Source organism: Hippocampus comes, unplaced genomic scaffold (genome assembly GCF_001891065.2).
Source record: "Hippocampus comes isolate QL1 unplaced genomic scaffold, H_comes_QL1_v1.1 scaffold242, whole genome shotgun sequence".
Taxonomy (NCBI): Eukaryota; Metazoa; Chordata; class Actinopteri; order Syngnathiformes; family Syngnathidae; genus Hippocampus; species Hippocampus comes.
Genome location: NW_017805385.1, coordinates 1092445 through 1107743, shown reverse-complemented (window position 1 = coordinate 1107743; position 15299 = coordinate 1092445). Strand labels below are relative to the sequence as shown.

Sequence of the window (15299 nt, the reverse complement as noted above, 5' to 3'; positions counted from 1 at the left end):
GAAAAGGCCCAGCCAGGAGACAGAAGAGGAGCCTACGACTTTCAAGAAAGAGAAGGCTACATTTAATAGATATTATCAGGAGTCCTATTTCAAATACAGCTTTATCTCAACGGGAGATTCACACACACCAAGCCTACTCTGCATAATAAGCGGCGATGGTGAGTCGTATTTTTCATGCACTTTTTATTTGCGTCGTATTTTATTTTGAAGGAACGTCCATAGCGACCAGAGAATGTTGCGGCCAGATAGGACGTTCCTCGTGTCATGATTCGTGTTTATGATTATGTTTCGGAAATACCACACTTTTCATGCAGGTCATATCATATTATATTGCTGTATTTATCCGTCCTTAAAGGCCGGTCTCTGAAAATATTGTCTGCCATGGGGCAAAAAAGGTTGGGGACCTCTGCCTTAGAGAAGTAAATGTTGGACATTCTATGTTGTTTAGAGCCCTCTAGTGGCCATGAAAGACCAGTGCATACTGATGTGGGTTTGTAGTGGAGAATTAGCATACTGTCGTAGAGCTTGATCATTTGTCCCTTCATTTACTTTCAGTTTCATTTGATTCCTGTAAAACAGGGTAACTGGGCTGAAGAAGAGAAAATAACACTTTTGTGCAAATTGAGAATTGTATGACCCACCTAACCCAGCAGATACACCCGTGGTGAAAAAACGTGCTCTGCATGTCAATTTTCGCCCACTTTGTACTGTACAACATATCCCTCAACTCGTGACACATAGCACAGTTTCAAGAGATGACATTTTCAACATTCCAGTCGGTTGGAATGTGAACCATTGTCAGTAAGAATTTCGACATTTGTGATGCCACAGTTGGTGCGCTCATGTGAACTCAATGCAATAATGCCATCATTTTGTATGTGCCCATGTAGACACCAAGTAGAGTATATTACCACATCTGACATTGAACTAAGAACTAAGTCGGTAGCTCTTGCTCCGTTATTATTTTTCAATTAGATAAATCTGATGGTCAGTTTTAGGCATGTTTAGCCTTGACTGAGGTCTACATGCCCTTTTTTGCTTATTAGTTCCTCGTAGTTTGGCCGCTGTACTCTTGTAGACATTGATATCGTCCACTGGATAAGATGCAACAAAGCTTTGATATTGTATGTTTCATCTATATCATCTCCACATTTGTCTTGGTTCTTGTTGCCCGCGGTAAGCACAGCACTCATCAATGTTCGTCCTTGACTCGGCTCAGCTACAGCCCCAAGAGATCAGCCCCCCTCCCACCGCCAATCTGGACCGCTCCAACGACAAGGTATACGAAAACGTGACCGGATTGGTGAAAGCTGTGATCGAGATGTCGAGCAAGATTCAGCCAGCTCCTCCCGAGGAGTACGTTCCCATGGTCAAGGTAACCAAAATACATTGTTGTTGTCAGAACTTGACTGAATTGCATATTCTCTCTAACAGACTGTGTGCTTGTTGGCATTTTGCACGTGATTTTATAAGATTAATATCATTTACTTAGGTGTAGTGGCTACTAAATTATATCTTCACTCACTGAATTGGAAGAGCATGGAACGCATGACCGCATTATAGGAAACAGCTTTTTTTGTGCAGGTAGCGGTAATTTGGGGGAAGAAAGCACCCACATATAGGCCATGATTTGTTTAATTCAACTTGCCCCCAGTGGTCGGCAATCAACATTGTACAAGATGTACAAGAATGTGCCCATCCTACGTAACATTATGGACAGTACAAAATTACTCTGTAAGAGACCAGTTGTCACAGTGAGCTGAAATGTCTCAGATACATGGAAATGCGGAGTTGAAAACAGTTTTGTTCTAAGTAATATAGCATGACTCCTTCTTGTGACTGGGTCTGAGTCAGCCCTGAGATCATTCAGAAGCTCCAGAATTGCATTGCTGAATAGCTATTATGTCACAATAATATTTGTTAATTGCATTTCAGAGTTCTTCTTTGCACCTCTCATTTTGGCCGCAGCTCACGTTTTTCCGTAAATCCATCTCACAGTGTCCTGTTAAATACACTAGTAAATAACAACATTTGTCAGTTCTTTGGACATTATTGACGTCATCCGGGTAGCAGGCTGTGTGGTTCACAGTGAAAAGATATTGTGGTTTCCTGTTTTCAGGATGTGGGCCTTGCATTGAGGACTTTGTTGGCCACAGTGGACGAGACCCTACCGCAACTTCCAGCCAGCACACACAGAGAGGTAATGACACACTCTTTCTCAGCAGATACATATACAAACAAAATATCTGCATACATACAGCACTTTATCATCATTATTATCAATGGGCAATAAATGTTGTTTTTTTTTTTCCCAGATCGAGATGGCGCAAAAGCTTTTGAACTCTGACTTGGCGGAACTGATTGGAAAAATGAAGTTAGCTCAGCAGTATGTGATGACGAGGTAACACCACACAGCACAATCAAGAGTATGTAATCCAAAATGACACAAAGGAGGGCCACGCTGAAAAGAAAAAAAAAAAGTTGTAAAATTCAGAGTAAGGCAAAATGAATGAACAAAAAAAAGGCCTTCAAAAGAAGAAATATTTAAACGATTGAATGTCAAAGGTCAACACACTGAAAGTAGTCACCAACTTCGGTCCTCGGGAGCCCCTATCCTACATGTTCTAGATATTTCCCTCATCCAACACACCAGATTCATATGACCAGAATCCTGATCGGGGTTCTGCAGAGCTTGCTGATGAGCTGATCATTTGAATCAAGTGTGCTGGAGTAGGGAAACATCTAAAACAGGCTGGATAGGGGCCCTCAAGGACCAGAGTTGGACACCCCTGCTGTGTATCATTTATCAGCTCTAATTAATATTTATTAGTGGAAAAACACATATCCTTGAGTCTAAATTAACATCCTCAACGCTCTTCATTATTATCATAGACTTAAATTTACTTTTTATTGCAACCTTTTTCTCAAAACAGTTTTTTTCCATAACGTTATTTTCATAACGTGATGACTTGAGTTTTTTTTTTCTCTGTGTAGCTCTAATACCTTATATGCTTAACTTATTGAACTCAAGTCAGCAGTCAGCAGCATACCTACAGTGGTCTACTAAGACAAGATGTTGTATCGTTGTGTCCTTTGTCCGCCCACTCGTGACACAGTAATGTAGCTAATGTATATTTTTCATGTATTGCGTTCAGTCTTCAGCAAGACTATAAGAAGCAGATGCTGACCGCTGCTCACGCCCTTGCTGTGGATGCCAAAAATTTGCTGGACGTCATCGACCAATCCCGGCTCAAGATGATGGCACAGTCCCGCCCACATTAGCACCGCACGTGATGTTCACTGACTGGTGGATCCGTCTACTTCCTTACAGTGAGAGTTGTTGGAACTTTCCATCCAAAAACTGACTACTGGGGTCATGTGAAGGCCCCGATATCGTCGTCACCTCGTTGTAACCACGGCGCTGATCCTTTATTTAACTCTGCACCACTGTGAGATCTTTTTTAAAGAACCGAGCAAAACGATTCCTGAATCAGGGATTTGTCGTCTTTGTGGACTAAAGTGGGAGAAAGAGAGGAATAGAGCATCATGGATGTTGGGTTGGCTGCAAATCGATTCCATTTGTTGGAGTAAGCCAAGCCATCGGAACCTGACTCTCTTAAGCGTCGTCATATCACAAGGAAGTGACTCGAGCATGTCAGCTGTTTTTTTTTCTGGTCGCGGAAACCTTGCCGATTTTGTTCCTCCACTATCCCTTCTTTTCCCTTCTCACTCTCTTTTATTTAAAGTATCACAAATGAGACGAATGAAAGACACGATACAAAACACTAAAGGAATTGTTTTTTCCTTTCTTACTTTTTGTCTTACTGACTCTTTTCCTGTTGTCTTCCTCATCCAGCTCCGGTCTGAGCAGGTTTGAAAGATTTTGATGAAGCCGCCTCAGATCTCACAGAGTTTGCTCTTTATCGTCTGTCGTTTTGACTCACCATCTTCATCTAAACAGAAAACTCATACATATTCCATCCCAGCAGCACAGAGGGGGTGGGGGGGAGAAGATGAAGGAGGGTGGTGAGGGCCTCCTCCTTGTCAACCTCTACCTGCCCCACATGCCATCATATCCGCTTGGGATCACGGAGTGATTTGCCAAAAATGCAAATGAAGTTGAGCTCCAGCAATATGTACGAGATCCCGGGCTGACGTTTTGAGCCACAAAACTGGAACGTCATCTTACAAACTCATGAGGATGAACTGAGAACACCAAACTCCATGCGTGTGGCATGACTTAGTGGTATGGAGGAGAGCATATTTGCACAGCACCAAAATGAATCAAGAGTAGTTTGACCCAGGTTTGATGATCACGTCTAGCCAGCCAATCAATACCTGGGTTGATAGAGGGTTACAAATGTACAATAAACAATTTATTTTATCTCTTTGTTGTTGTGTAAATCTGCTCATGTTGGTATATTGTAAAAGTGTACTGGTGTGCATCACTGGTCAATTGTACAGAAGTCGTACGAGTAAACACTGTTTTTTATTTTGTCTGCCTTCTTGTTAAATAGCAGGAAAAACAATGAAATAAAAATCATGCAGAAGTGGAAATGGTGTGTCCCATTTCGCTAATAACAACTTTGAAGTTTTACTCAGTTGAGCCTCTTGCAAAAAATACATTGACAGCTAGTGCCCAAATTACTTTTTCTACCGTACTCTTAAAAGAACATGGAATTAAAGCATGTTGTTATTCCCGTATTTAAAATCAACTCAATAAAATGAGGTATTGTCAAAGCTATGTTACACATACGTTGCTGTCCCCTGGAAAAGCATGTGTTTCCAAATTAGGTTGTGTGTTCGCTTTTTATCCAAAAGCAACAAACAAATGCTTTTCATTGGACTGCAACAACAAGAATCCATTTATAAGGAACCCGTGCGAGCACTAGCACTTAAAAAAAAAAAAAAAAAATGGTTGTATAGGTTTGATGTAGAAGAGCCCTGACCCCAACATGGATATTGAACATCAAACTTACACCATCAGGCCAGTTATTTTCCCCCCACATAGTGTACATTGTTACCATTATATTTAAATACATTAAAATTAAACAACATTGCATAATAAAGGGCATACTCGGTATTCAACATTTTGAGGCTATCAATGGCATGGAATGTAGTAGCTTGTGCAGCAGAGTAACTGTTGTCATACAGAACGCTCAGTTGCCTTTGTACCAACTGATTTTCATCGCATTCATTTTTTTTTTTTTTTAAAGCCTAAAACCATTTTCACACAAATATCAAGTGTTGTTCCGTGAAAATCTGTAAACCAGAGTATCCCGGTCGAACGTCGGTGTGACTTGACCTCAGTATGACCACAGTATTGTGCCTGCAGACACCAGCAGCAGCAAAGAAACAAGTTTTTGGGCGTGAATGACCTCTCCTCCGCTAAAGTTACACAAGTTGTAACTGTTGCAACAGCTGACTGCGTTCCCGTTTCCATCAGAGTCCACAAAAGCGGTAGACGCTGCTCCGTTGCACGTGGCCCTGCTGGCACACTGCTTCACGATGGCCTTCATGTGACCTGCAACAACACACAAATGATCAACAAGATCTTGTCGCGGCGCTCTTGTTATCCGTTAGATCAGTACCTAAAGTGTCCACGACTGTCATGCAAGTGTCCAGAGGTGCTTGACATTCCTGTGTGCTTGAATTGCACTCGTCATTAGTGAGAGAAGAGCTGCACACGTAGCAGCTCAATAACAGCACTGCAAGTAGAAGACAGACAAGGTTTGGACTGATGACACATAATAGTTTGGTTTTCCAAAATACCCATCAATTTGTCAATATCAGACAACCCTGCCCTATACACACTCAGCTTGCACGTTTATGTCCAAACAAGTATTTAAACAAAATCAAAATGTCCACGTTTCCTTGAAACACAGGTTATTCCGTGCAAAATTCCTGCTATCCATAGCATGGGGTGCTGACACTGTTAATATGGATCATCAAAGAAATGCTTCTATTGCAGGTAGAGTCAGTTTATCACTCTTAGAGCTTGCTCACTTTGGTTTAGATCATCTTTATAATTAATAATTTATAATTGACTCACTTCATCCTGTGTCATTAAACTATCCTCTAGCCAGCCATCAAGCACCAAAAGTGCCAGGAAGCCCCTTTTTGCAAAAAAAGCATGGTAACCTTTTGACCCGCAGCATAAACAACTCACCCGGAGAGAAGAATAGGGAGAGGACGACGAGGACAAGCAGCATCTTGACCGCACGGACTCACCTCATGTGAGTCTGTCCAACCTGCCGTGTGTATGTGTTAGGTTTCTGTTGGTACAAATCCACTTCATCACATTTCCACCCGTGTCATCTGCCGTAGTGGCAATCAACTGAAAGTATTTCATAAATGTTGTCTTGCAGCGCATGTGTGCGACATTCCTTGATGTTTGGTTTCACTGATACTTGTCTCGTGTCGTTCTGCTGTCAGTCACATTGTCCAATGAAAGCCACTTCCTTTGTCAAACGAAGCCGGTGTTTCTTCAGCATGCACAGCTTGCCTTGTGCCGCACGACTGCTTGACAAGTTGTTTGCTTTCTTTGCTCGAGTCAAGTGCCAGCTCTTTTGCATTGCATAATGACACCCTCTCAGCGAGAACTATGCTGTGTGTGCCGACAACGAAAAACAAGTAAGTATGAATCACTAACTACATCCACACTTATTTTGACATTCTCACATTTGTCCTGCATTATAACTGAAATTTGTTGTACACATAACTGCAAAAGTCACTTTACCTAAGGCATTGTGCAACCTGAACTTAAGGACAAACATTAATGTGTTTCTACAATAATTGTTTATTCATCAAATGCAAACAATCAAAGTGAAGTCCATTAGAAACGCCACGCACATACGTAGTGCCTTTTTCACATTCATAAATCACTTCCAAGCATGATATTTCTCTCTATATTCATCAGTTTGCATTCGGCCTATTTACTTTTGCAATGAAAATATGCAATAAATAAACATCATGAGCAATAGTAGAGTGTGGGAGGGAGTAATTGGCAGGATAAGCGCCCACATTAAGATGCAGCATGACCGGGATGAATGAATGAAAATGGCTTCGCTCACCCTGCATATGGAGCAGACTGTAACAGAGCAAATAGATATTACGATTGCACTGGATGTATTTATGATGCTGTAAGTGCAAAGTGTGTAAGAAAAGGTTGGATGGGGAAAGGATCATAAGCCGCTGTCGCCAAGTTCACCATCTCACTTGTTTAAGATGCTCACGGAGTCTTTACTTTCTTGCTGTGAGAGCCACACTCGGATTTTCTGGCCTTTGGGGTCCAACGCCTGATGGGGAAGGACAAGATAAGACAACAGGAAGTCTTCACTGTTATTTCTATGAACATTCAGTCTGCAGTGTCTTTGGGTTGTTGCAAAGATTCCAGTGTAAAACCATTCTCGCCATCTCAGCTTCCTGAGTGCACTCTCCAAAATTGCATCCCTCCAATCGGCCCCTGCTTAGTTTTTTTTTTCTCTTTTTTGGCACACAGCCGTGCATGACTTAATGTTCCTGCAGTCCCACTGTAAAAGTAAAAGAGTCGTGTGTGCTACCTTTTTTGGTAGAGGTAGACGAGGAAGAAGAGCTCATCTCTGAAAAAGGGCAGTTGGTGAGAGGACAAGAATGCCTCAGATGAGGAGAACATGGCAGCACAGGAGCACAGGTCTGAAATCAGAGTGTTCACTCCCTGGTACAAAGGGAAATAGAATCGAATGAAAAAAATAGATCTTTGCGTGAAATGCAATGTTCTGAAAGAGGAAAAATCACCCCACTCACTCTGTACATCAACACTGCCCCCTGCAGGTGGCTGACAGATCTTAGCTGATCGGAAAAGCCAACATGACATCCGTTTGAGTTGAAGGCGCTCGGGAAAACACACCGTCAAAGGTTGGACGGCAGGACTCACCTTGTGGTTGATAAACAGTTGAGGAGCCATCGAGAGGAAGCCGAATGCATACACTCCTGTCAAGCAAGACGAGTTTTGTGTTGGCGCAACACAACAAATATTACTGTATATGCAGTTTCCCCACATTCGCCACAACTGCCACCTTAAATGAACAGTGCCGTCTCAAAAGTGGACGCTAAGCATATTTAGAATTTAGCGAAGCTCCCTGTTGTTATGAGCCGTAGACGTTTTGTAGAGGCTGACATAGATTTGTGATCACTTGTTTAAGATGCTCACTGAGTCTTTACTTTCTTGCTGTGAGAGCCACACTCGGATTTTCTGGCCTTTGGGGTCCAACGCCTGATGGGGAAGGACAAGATAAGACAACAGGAAGTCTTCGCTGTTATTTCTATGAACATTCAGTCTGCAGTGTCTTTGGGTTGTTGCAAAGATTCCAGTGTAAAACCATTCTCGCCATCTCAGCTTCCTGAGTGCACTCTCCAAAATTGCATCCCTCCAATCGGCCCCTGCTTAGTTTTTTTTTTCTCTTTTTTGGCACACAGCCGTGCATGACTTAATGTTCCTGCAGTCCCACTGTAAAAGTAAAAGAGTCGTGTGTGCTACCTTTTTTGGTAGAGGTAGACGAGGAAGAAGAGCTCATCTCTGAAAAAGGACAGTTGATGAGAGGACAAGAATGCCTCAGATGAGGAGAACATGGCAGCACAGGAGCACAGGTCTGAAATCAGAGTGTTCACTCCCTGGTACAAAGGGAAATAGAATCGAATGAAAAAAATAGATCTTTGCGTGAAATGCAATGTTCTGAAAGAGGAAAAATCACTGAAATCAGAGTGTTCACTCCCTGGTACAAAGGGAAGAGAATCGAATGAAAAAAATATAGAGATCTTTGCGTGAAATGCAATGTTCTGAAAAAGGAAAAATCATCCCACTCACTCTGTACATCAACACTGCCCCCTGCAGGTGGCTGACAGATCTTAGCTGATCGGAAAAGCCAACATGACATCCGTTTGAGTTGAAGGCGCTCGGGAAAACACACCGTCAAAGGTTGGACGGCAGGACTCACCTTGTGGTTGATAAACAGTTGAGGAGCCATCGAGAGGAAGCCAAATGCATACACTCCTGTCAAGCAAGACGAGTTTAGTGTTGGCGCAACACAACAAATATTACTGTACATGCAGTTTCCCCACATTCGCCACAAATGCCACCTTTAATGAACAGTGCCGTCTCAAAAGTACACGCTAAGCATATTTAGAATTTAGCGAAGCTCCCTGTTGTTATGAGCTGTAGACGTTTTGCAGAGACTTTACAAAAAGTATAATTCATTCTAAATGTTCTTGATATCATATATAATTGTTTATAAATCAATACGTTTTATTACAATTATTTTATGAAAGGAATAGACAGTACATGTTGAATACCAAAATAAAATTTGCTTATTTGATTAACTATTCATAATTCATGGCAATTATTAATGATAATTGCACACCGCCTACTATTTAATAAAATAAAAATGTTGAACATATAGGTAAAATAATTCATTTTATTATGCACAATAAATAATTCAAACAATTATTTGATTAAATAAATCCCAAATATGTATGATGGTTTATTTTTATTGTAAAAATAGTAATCACTCTAATTCTTCTTTATTTTTGTGTTATTTAACATATATCCACAACAAATTATTTAATGCACTAATTTAAGAAATAAAGCTGGATAAACGCCCCCCATCAGTGAACTACATAAGAGCGCTTGACATGCCTAAGTGGCTTGTGTAAGTCAACTAGAATATTACGCCAAATACAAATGAAGAGGCAGAGTAGAAGTACAACAACCACTCACCTTTTTTGGCGTAAGTAGGCCAGCGAGAAAATAGCTCCGCTGATACACAGAGGATAGACCAAGTAGGACAAGTACGTGGACGCCTGGAGAGAAACGCCACTCGTGAAGTATTTCAACGGAAACGAAGAATATGAAATCGTGACATTGGCAGATAGAAGCACCTGCGTGTCAAACGCGACAGTCCTCCGCTCTTCTTCATCCAGCTTGTTCACCTTCACGGAGAGACCTAATACTGATTGTCATGTCACTTTGCACGGATGCTATTGTGAAGGTGTTTGACTCAGTACTCACGCCCGGTCGTCTCCAGTGCAAGTTGATCCGAAATACTTTCAACAGCTTCCACACCTGATGAGACAGCGTCGGTGTCTATTCTACGTTCCATTTGCAACGTTTTGTTATTTCTGACGTGATATACTTTGTAATACCTCCACACATGCCGCCAGCCCAACAGGAAGTAGCACCAGCAGGCTGGTCTCCTCCAGCAGGTGCAGGAAAATCAGCAACGTGCAGAGGCTTCGCCACAAAACTGTTGTGACAGAGTGCAAAATGCAATGCTTTGCAGCCTGGCTTTCTTGTTTCCGAAATGTAAGGGTTGTGCTTGCGTATGACAGCCTCTTACCGGATTTCCTGGACATTCCTGCCATGCTCTTCTTTTTCCTCCAGGAGCTGATGTCATTTTTAAGAGCCAGAAATTCACAAATGAGCTGCGAAAGTTAGAGGACAATAACATTTTTTAGATGTCCATCTAGTTTCCATGGCACATGTTTTCAGTAGCGACGCAGGTGTGTCCTATCCTAATATTCACGACAAGTCTGAATTTGAACCGCAAACCTCAGGGGTGTGAGGCAAACCTGCTAGCCACTAGACCACCGTGCTGATGGTCTTTAAACCTCATTGTAAAAACGTAGCATTATTCATATCATCGAAGTGGACGCACAGTCTTACTTGCAGGGCTGTGATGACGGCGGTCAACACTAACAGGTACAGATTAGAGCCCACCAAGGTCCCTTTAATCTCATCAATGTACTCCTCGGAGAAGCCTGCATGCACAAAGAGAAGTACGTAACACACTTTTAATCTACAGATCAAGGCTGTGCACAATTTTGGATTTTTTTTTTTTTAACAAAAAAAGATGCAGTAAGTCTTTTATAGTAATATTTTAAAAATAATATTTTGTTGTAAATGTATAATCAAACTTTATTTTACCAATATTTCTAAATTGTCTCATTTTTAATAACTCATGTAACCAATTATTTATGGGCACCAATTCATTTTAATAATCCAATTTTAGGAGACTCCCCAGCGAAATTCATTCAAGATCTATTAAATACAGGACTCTTAATAATAGAAGTACTCTTTTTTTTTTTTTTTTAGGTGTGAAATAACCCTGAAATTTGGCCAATCACTGTCGTTCACGGTCTGATTCCTACTTGCTCACTGTCTTGGTGCCAAATTATTTCTACACATCGTCATTGTGATTCCACGGCCACAGTAGTCTCAGTGGAAAAATTATCCCAATGAGGTGGAGCTCTTGCATCAACCTTTTTTGTAATTGAATTATTTGAGTTACAGTATTCGATTAATCACTTCACCCTAATTTGAGTAGCAAATTCCTTGATTTATCCTCACCAAACTGCCGCAGGGAATAAACCACATCCTGTAGATGAACCCAAAATCGAAATTTCCTCAGAGAAATGCCTTCATAGGACACTGTGAGTGGCAGATGGGTGGTGCTTCTGTTGATCTCCTGTGGAAGGATGCATAGATAATCGTGCACCACTGCACTGCACCACAAAGAGACTAGAAGAATCATTAAACGGGCATAAAAATGGATGTCCTTGGAAATAATAATTAAAAAAAAAACTGACACCTGTTGAGAACTTTGACATTCAGTTCTTTGTTCAAAAATTAGGAGACAAGGAACAAAAACATAGAAAAGTTGGACATGTGTGATTCAAAGTTTAGAGAAGCTCAGATTAAGTTCCCAGGAAACGTTACACCTGGACTACATTTTGAAAATTGAATTTCCCCGAATTTTTGTGAGTAGCGTATTTTGTGAGGTTGTTTTACCATGAGATCTCGGATTCTGAAGCTGAGCTCATCAATGAGCATCAGAGGAAGGTAGAGGATCCGTCTTCCTTCCTGTGAGCTGACAGAACGTTGAAGTTCAATGGATGCATTGACGCATGACAAATTTGTCCCTTCTTTCAGTCCAATCAGTGTTCTATGGCCGTCAGAAATAGAGCAGCACTCTACTGCATTTGATCACGTGACTTACATTCTAACGTAGCGGTGCATGTCACTGGGGAGTCCTCCTTTGGTGAAGGTGAAGTCCTCTGACATAATTGTGATTGACAGATGGGGTCTCCAATGGGATACAGGATGCTTTAATTTGGAGCTCTAATACTTTCAACAGCTTCCACACCTGATGAGACAGCGTCGGTGTCTATTCTACGTTCCATTTGCAACGTTCACACACACACACACACACACACACACAGATATTGATTTGTTATAAACCCCAACATCAATGCTAATCTTTAGCCTGTCAATTGTGTTTTCCATTATATGTTAGCATTAAGCATTTTGGACCAACTGGAAGCGTTTGATGGAGGATTGGCTGACAGCCAAATAAAGTGTGTTACATTAATGCAGCCAAGAAGTAACGAAATCAGGCATTATTGTTATTATATATTATATATGTCATACATTATATTACTTTTTCAAAATGCTGTTGAGAAAGGAGAAGCTTTACCATAGCCAGCTGTCCAAGATTAAAAAAAAGATGGATTTAACAACAGCCTCTCCAGTTTAAAATCAATGTCCAACCAGGGGGCCCAAGTTCCTGATACACAGAGGATAGACCAAGTAGGACAAGTACATGGATGCCTGGAGAGAAACGCCACTCGTGAAGTGTTTCAACGGAAACGAAGAATATGAAATCATGACATTGGCAGGTAAGGTAGAAGCACCTGTGTGTCAAACGCGACAGTCCTCCGCTCTTCTTCATCTAGCTTGTTCACCTTCACGGAGAGACCAAATCCCAAGTTCATAGGATGGGATGTACAAGGGCCACTGGGACCAAACACCATAACTTCAGTTTTCTTGTCATTGAAATTCAAGAAATTCAGTGCCATCCAGCTCGTGATTTCCTCCAGAGAGGACATGAGTGGCCTCAGTCATCCGCATAGCAGTGGAAGGAAATACCATGTTTCTTGAAGATGGAACCCAAAGGGAGCAGATATAATAAAAACATCAGAGGCCCCAGAATTGAACCTTGTGGAACACTAAACAACAGTGGAGCAGTATGGGATTCAGAGCAACCAAGGATAACACAAAAAGTTCTGTCAGCCAAATAGGATCTAAACCACTCAAGGATACTACCACGAATGCCCACGTGGTGCTGCAAACAAGCCAATGGAATACTGTGATCAACTGCAGTTAAATCTAACAAAACCAGACATACAGTCTCCAGTATTATTTGCCAGGAAGCAGTCACTAAAAACTCTTCACAGGGCTGACTCTGTGCTATATGCATGATCTTAAAATCTGATGGGAAGACCTCCATGACCTTATGTTCATCCAAGAAAGATGGTAACTGCATGAGCACCACTTTTTCCAGATTTTTTAAAATAAAAGACATCTTGGAAATTGGTCCAAAGTTTGATAATACATCTTGATCAAGGCCAGGTTTCTTGAGCAAGAGTTGCACCACAGCATGTTTAAATGGTTGGGGAATTACACCAGAAGACAGCCTGCTGCTGATAATGGCCAAGAACGATTTACCAATACTTGGGTGAAGAAATGCGGAGGAACAGAGTCATAAAGGGGAGCCACATTGGTTTTAAGTACACAAAGTGGAATTCTCTTTGTTCCACGTGTAGTTTGACAGCAAACTTAAATTGGGAGAGGCATTAAACATTTTGAAGCCTCTAATTTGAATGAACTGTTCACTATTTGCCAAAATACACCTTTTTATAAAGTGATCTGAATTGAGTTTGTTGCCATCATGCAGCGCTGCTCACAAGTCAAAAAAAACATATATTTTTTTTAACGTCAGAACGCCTCATATCCTGAAAAAAAAAACTCAGGTCACTTGTGTTTCAAGGCACCACTGTTGTACTATAGTGTAAATTCAGCAACACAAAATAGCTGAATAATCTTTTTAATAGTTAAGGGCTTCAGACAATGTTTTGATGGGAAGCTCTCACGGTGAAAATCTGAACTCATGTCTTGAGAAGATGAAGCAGAGTGAGTGTACCTTCTGTGTGTGTCTGTGCCCTTCAGTGTTTGCAGGGCTGATGTGGGTGGTAAGCACAGCTGCATGGTGCACCTCTCGGCTATCATCCAAAGGAGAAACGCTGGCCTTGTGGACGTACACTACAGCATACAAGCTGCCATTGGCTCGAGTCTCCTCCGGCAGGAGAACATTCACCTGCCTGCATGCACAGATGAACACAACATAGCAGGTAGTTGAAACAGCCCATGAAGATATTTTGTTCAAAATAAATCCCGTTTACCTTCGTGTATTACAATATTGTGAGCGTTCAACTGTGACTGCAGTTTATTCTAATGGAGTGCACCCATACAATCAGATCTACTACGAACATGTTCATTTTATGTTTGGAATGTCAACATATATGTACTGCAGTGGTTTAGAATGGCACTGCGGTATATCTTGATACTAGGAGTACTGTACAGTAAATAAAATATTGGAAACAGATCTGTATAATGCAGTTCATTTATAATACACTATAAAGCAACTGCTCACAATTTTTCCCTCCAGTAAATACAGGTCAGTATACCATTGCCAAATTAACATCATCATATTGTGTTCCCTTTTCCCCCTAACAAAATATACAGTTACGGTAACAAAGTGTGTATATTCAGTTAGGTAATACAAAGTGATTGTGTGCCCACCTTTCAAATGTAGAACGTGGGTCAAATGGATCAATTCTCAGAGCCAGGTTGAGCTGACTGTTGTCTGGAACAAGGCAGGTGAACACACTGAGCTGGATGGACAACAAAAAGACATGATACAAAATATTTTTGGGGAGTCTGGGCTTGGGGAGACACATGTGGGGTTACCGGCACAAAAGGTACCTGCAATCTAGGTCTGGCCGACAGGTATGAGGTGATGCAGTCCTCCCTTCGGCCCTCATCGCAGGACTTGGTGTTGAGGAATCCGTACAGTAGCCATGCAGTGTGGACCATGTAGACCATAAACACCCCCAGGAGGAGCTTGGCCATGGAGCTCCTCTTTCCGCCACTGTTCGCAGGCCTGGAGCAGCACGACGGGAACATGATGCAGAATCGCAGCAACCAGCGAAAATGAACAAAAGGAGTGAGAAAAAAATTTGAACGAGGTGGATTAGGGTCGACTGCGGTCCCCACGCAGCATCCTCCTCCTCGTGATGCTGATGATGTATGACGGTCAGTGATAGAAGCTTTTGCGCTTTAACGCACGCTCACGACAACACGACCCACATCGGACGTTTCAAAGCACATTGATAATAGTCAATAATGTACGTTAAAAAAATTGAAT

General features: G+C 41.6%; 3 protein-coding genes across 15 annotated transcripts in view; 1 reads left to right on the top strand and 2 right to left on the bottom strand.

Annotated features, from left to right (window-relative positions):
• Positions 1-4557, top strand: part of LOC109517642 (focal adhesion kinase 1-like) — a 47434-nt gene extending 42877 nt beyond the window's left edge. For 8 of the 13 annotated variants that reach the window (XM_019872936.1, XM_019872929.1, XM_019872937.1 and 5 more), the window contains 4 exons: positions 1187-1375; positions 2120-2200; positions 2316-2401; positions 3156-4557. In XM_019872936.1, coding sequence (XP_019728495.1) covers positions 1187-1375; positions 2120-2200; positions 2316-2401; positions 3156-3282 — 483 coding nt within the window. In that variant the 3' untranslated portion in view covers positions 3283-4557. The remainder of the gene's footprint in view (positions 1-1186; positions 1376-2119; positions 2201-2315; positions 2402-3155) is intronic. The other 5 variants (XM_019872935.1, XM_019872933.1, XM_019872941.1 and 2 more) reach the window with 1 other exon arrangement.
• LOC109517674 (prostate stem cell antigen-like) lies at positions 4401-6318 on the bottom strand. The gene is made up of 3 exons (XM_019872987.1): positions 6170-6318; positions 5592-5708; positions 4401-5524 (listed from the first exon to the last, which is right to left on the bottom strand). Exons 1-3 carry the CDS (start codon positions 6210-6212, stop codon positions 5307-5309), a joined length of 378 nt encoding a protein of 125 aa, XP_019728546.1. The 5' UTR covers positions 6213-6318; the 3' UTR covers positions 4401-5306.
• A 463-nt stretch (positions 6319-6781) lies between these two features.
• Positions 6782-15076, bottom strand: LOC109517676 (cleft lip and palate transmembrane protein 1-like protein). Its single transcript, XM_019872989.1, has 17 exons — positions 14858-15076; positions 14675-14766; positions 14016-14193; positions 12033-12154; positions 11825-11903; positions 11384-11501; positions 10700-10794; positions 10374-10458; positions 10180-10280; positions 10046-10099; positions 9916-9966; positions 9755-9837; positions 8976-9078; positions 8846-8890; positions 8519-8652; positions 8175-8254; positions 6782-7218 (listed from the first exon to the last, which is right to left on the bottom strand). The coding sequence occupies exons 1-16, from the start codon at positions 15056-15058 to the stop codon at positions 8188-8190; spliced, it is 1608 nt and encodes a 535-aa protein (XP_019728548.1). The 5' UTR covers positions 15059-15076; the 3' UTR covers positions 6782-7218; positions 8175-8187.
• Between the last annotated feature and the right edge of the window lie 223 nt (positions 15077-15299).

Excerpts from the sequence above, each read along its gene's own strand:
- LOC109517676 (XM_019872989.1), bottom strand. The coding sequence starts at position 15,058 with ATGTTCCCGTCGTGCTGCTCCAGGCCTGCGAACAGTGGCGGAAAGAGG. Across the intron at positions 12,155-14,015 it reads GGCACAGACACACACAGAAG|AGCTCCAAATTAAAGCATCC; the intron begins GTACACTCACTC and ends TGAAAGTATTAG. Across the intron at positions 10,281-10,373 it reads AGGAATGTCCAGGAAATCCG|TTTTGTGGCGAAGCCTCTGC; the intron begins GTAAGAGGCTGT and ends CTGTCACAACAG.
- LOC109517674 (XM_019872987.1), bottom strand. The coding sequence starts at position 6,212 with ATGCTGCTTGTCCTCGTCGTCCTCTCCCTATTCTTCTCTCCGG. Across the intron at positions 5,709-6,169 it reads CTCCCTATTCTTCTCTCCGG|TGCTGTTATTGAGCTGCTAC; the intron begins GTGAGTTGTTTA and ends TTCTACTTGCAG. Across the intron at positions 5,525-5,591 it reads GACAGTCGTGGACACTTTAG|GTCACATGAAGGCCATCGTG; the intron begins GTACTGATCTAA and ends GTGTTGTTGCAG.